At 41.4% G+C, this 2,196-nt stretch overlaps 1 protein-coding gene across 2 annotated transcripts in view; it reads right to left on the reverse strand.

Annotated features, from left to right (window-relative positions):
• MOSPD2 (motile sperm domain containing 2) overlaps positions 1-2,196 on the reverse strand; it is a 62,688-nt gene that overhangs the window by 41,017 nt on the left and 19,475 nt on the right. For both annotated transcript variants that reach the window (XM_059385131.1, XM_059385130.1), the window contains exon 3: positions 716-871. In XM_059385131.1, coding sequence (XP_059241114.1) covers positions 716-871 — 156 coding nt within the window. The remainder of the gene's footprint in view (positions 1-715; positions 872-2,196) is intronic.

Consider the following 2,196-nt stretch of genomic DNA (forward strand, 5'->3'; position numbering starts at 1 on the left):
AGAGGCTGCTGTAGGCATCCTTGGGGATAAGCCTACTTTTTTAGGGACCCTGATTATTTTGTAATGCTCCAGGGGGCACCTATGAGCACAAGGAACTCTGGGGAGAGAGAAAGACATACGGCAACAACTGAAAAACAAAACAAGTAGAGATGATGCAGTCTTGGTATGGCTTAATGGTACTGAACTAAGCATGCACAGATTAGAGACTGCTCTGAGTGAAAGTCTGAATGTAGTTCTGCTCCCTGGTGATCTCATTTCCCTATGAAGAGGCTGCTGTAGGCATCCTTGGGGATAAGCCTACTTTTTTAGGGACCCTGATTATTTTGTAATGCTCCAGGGGGCACCTATGAGCACAAGGAACTCTGGGGAGAGAGAAAGACATACGGCAACAACTGAAAAACAAAACAAGTAGAGATGATGCAGTCTTGGTATGGCTTAATGGTACTGAACTAAGCATGCACAGATTAGAGACTGCTCTGAGTGAAAGTCTGAATGTAGTTCTGCTCCCTGGTGATCTCATTTCCCTATGAATGGTATCACTTTGAAGATATTTGTAAGATGGTCCTTTCAAAGGGTTAGTGGGTTTTTATAAAACATTATATTTTGGTACTTATGACGATTACCAAGAATATCTGCAAACACGCTATTTGATAAATGTAAAGCTAACATTTATGCAAGGGACCGTACACTGTCAAGGTTAAATTGAACGTCTTACCATTGACACACATTTCTTTCCTCCACTGAAAACTCTCATCAAGCATCTTCAGGGTTTCATCGACAATATTATGTCTCCAAACTAAGTAACTTTCAACCCAGTTATCATCTTGTTGTAGCCTTTCAACATCACGTGGATCATATTTATCTGGCTTATCTGGGGGGAAAACAGTAATAAACAGCCAGGTCAGATAAATTCTGCAGTGATCAGTAACATCAATGCCGGGAGAGAAAAATTCAGACAAGACAAAGTGAAGCTACAGAAGAGAGTTACTTGAAGGATGCAGTTCAGACGAAAATACAGTGTAAAGGACTGATGGGATTTCTAACTGAGAGGAGAAGTCACCCAAGGATGGCAGGCTTACTTTGAATAAGCCACAGTAAAATTAAAACATAAGACCACAGTAATATATTTTTTTAAATTTTTATTTGTTTAGGGGCTCCTGGGTGGCTCAGTGGGTTAAACCCTGTCTTCGGCTCAGGTCATGATCTCAGGGTCCTGGGATTGAGCCCTGCATTGGGCTCTCTGCTCAGCAGGGAGCCTGTTTTCCCCACTCTCTCTCTGCCTGCCTCTCTGCCTACTTGTGATCTCTGTCAAATAAATTTAAAAATATTTTAAAAATCTTTTTATTTGTTTATTTGAGAGAGACAGAGCGAGCACGAGCATGAACATGGTGGAGGAGCAGAGGGAGAGGGAGAAGCAGACTTCCCACTGAGCTGGGAGTCCTACCATGTGGGGCTTGACTCTAGGACCAGGAGATCACAACCTGAGCCAAAGGCAGACACTTAACCATGTGAGCCACCACCCAGGCAGGCCAAGACCACAGTAGAATATTTTGTATGACCCTAACTAAAACTATAAACCAACATCTAGGAAGAATTGTGTTGCCTCAACTGGAAATCCTTACCTTGGTCCACAAAAAAAATGAAGTTTTATATGTAAAGAAAAAAGCTGTACTTAAGAAGACATCTGTTTGGCAAAATCGTCTTAATTAAAAAAAAAAAAGATTTATTTAATTATTTTAGGAGCAAGGAGCAGGGAGAGTCTTAAGCAGACTCTGCACTGAGCGCAGAGCCTGACCTGGGGCTCAATCTCATGACCTTGAACCAAAACCAAGAGTTGGAGGCTCAACTGAATGTGCCACCCAGGTGCCCCTGGCAAGGTCATTTTAAAAAAATGAAATATAAGCTTCTGTACAGCAAAGGAAACAGTCAACAAAACAAAGAGGCAACCCACGGAATGGGAGAAGATATTTGCAAATGACAGTACAGACAAAACGTTGATATCCAGGATGTATAAAGAACTTCTCTAACTCAACACGTACAAAACAGATAATCATATCAAAAAATGGGCAGAAGACATGAACAGACACTTCTCCAATGAAGACATACAAATGGCTATCAGACACATGAAAAAATGTTCATCATCACTAGCCCTCAGGGAGATTCAAATTAAAACCACATTGAGATACCACCTTACAC

The sequence above is a fragment of the Mustela nigripes genome, chromosome X, assembly GCF_022355385.1.
Source record: "Mustela nigripes isolate SB6536 chromosome X, MUSNIG.SB6536, whole genome shotgun sequence".
Classification (NCBI taxonomy): Eukaryota; Metazoa; Chordata; class Mammalia; order Carnivora; family Mustelidae; genus Mustela; species Mustela nigripes.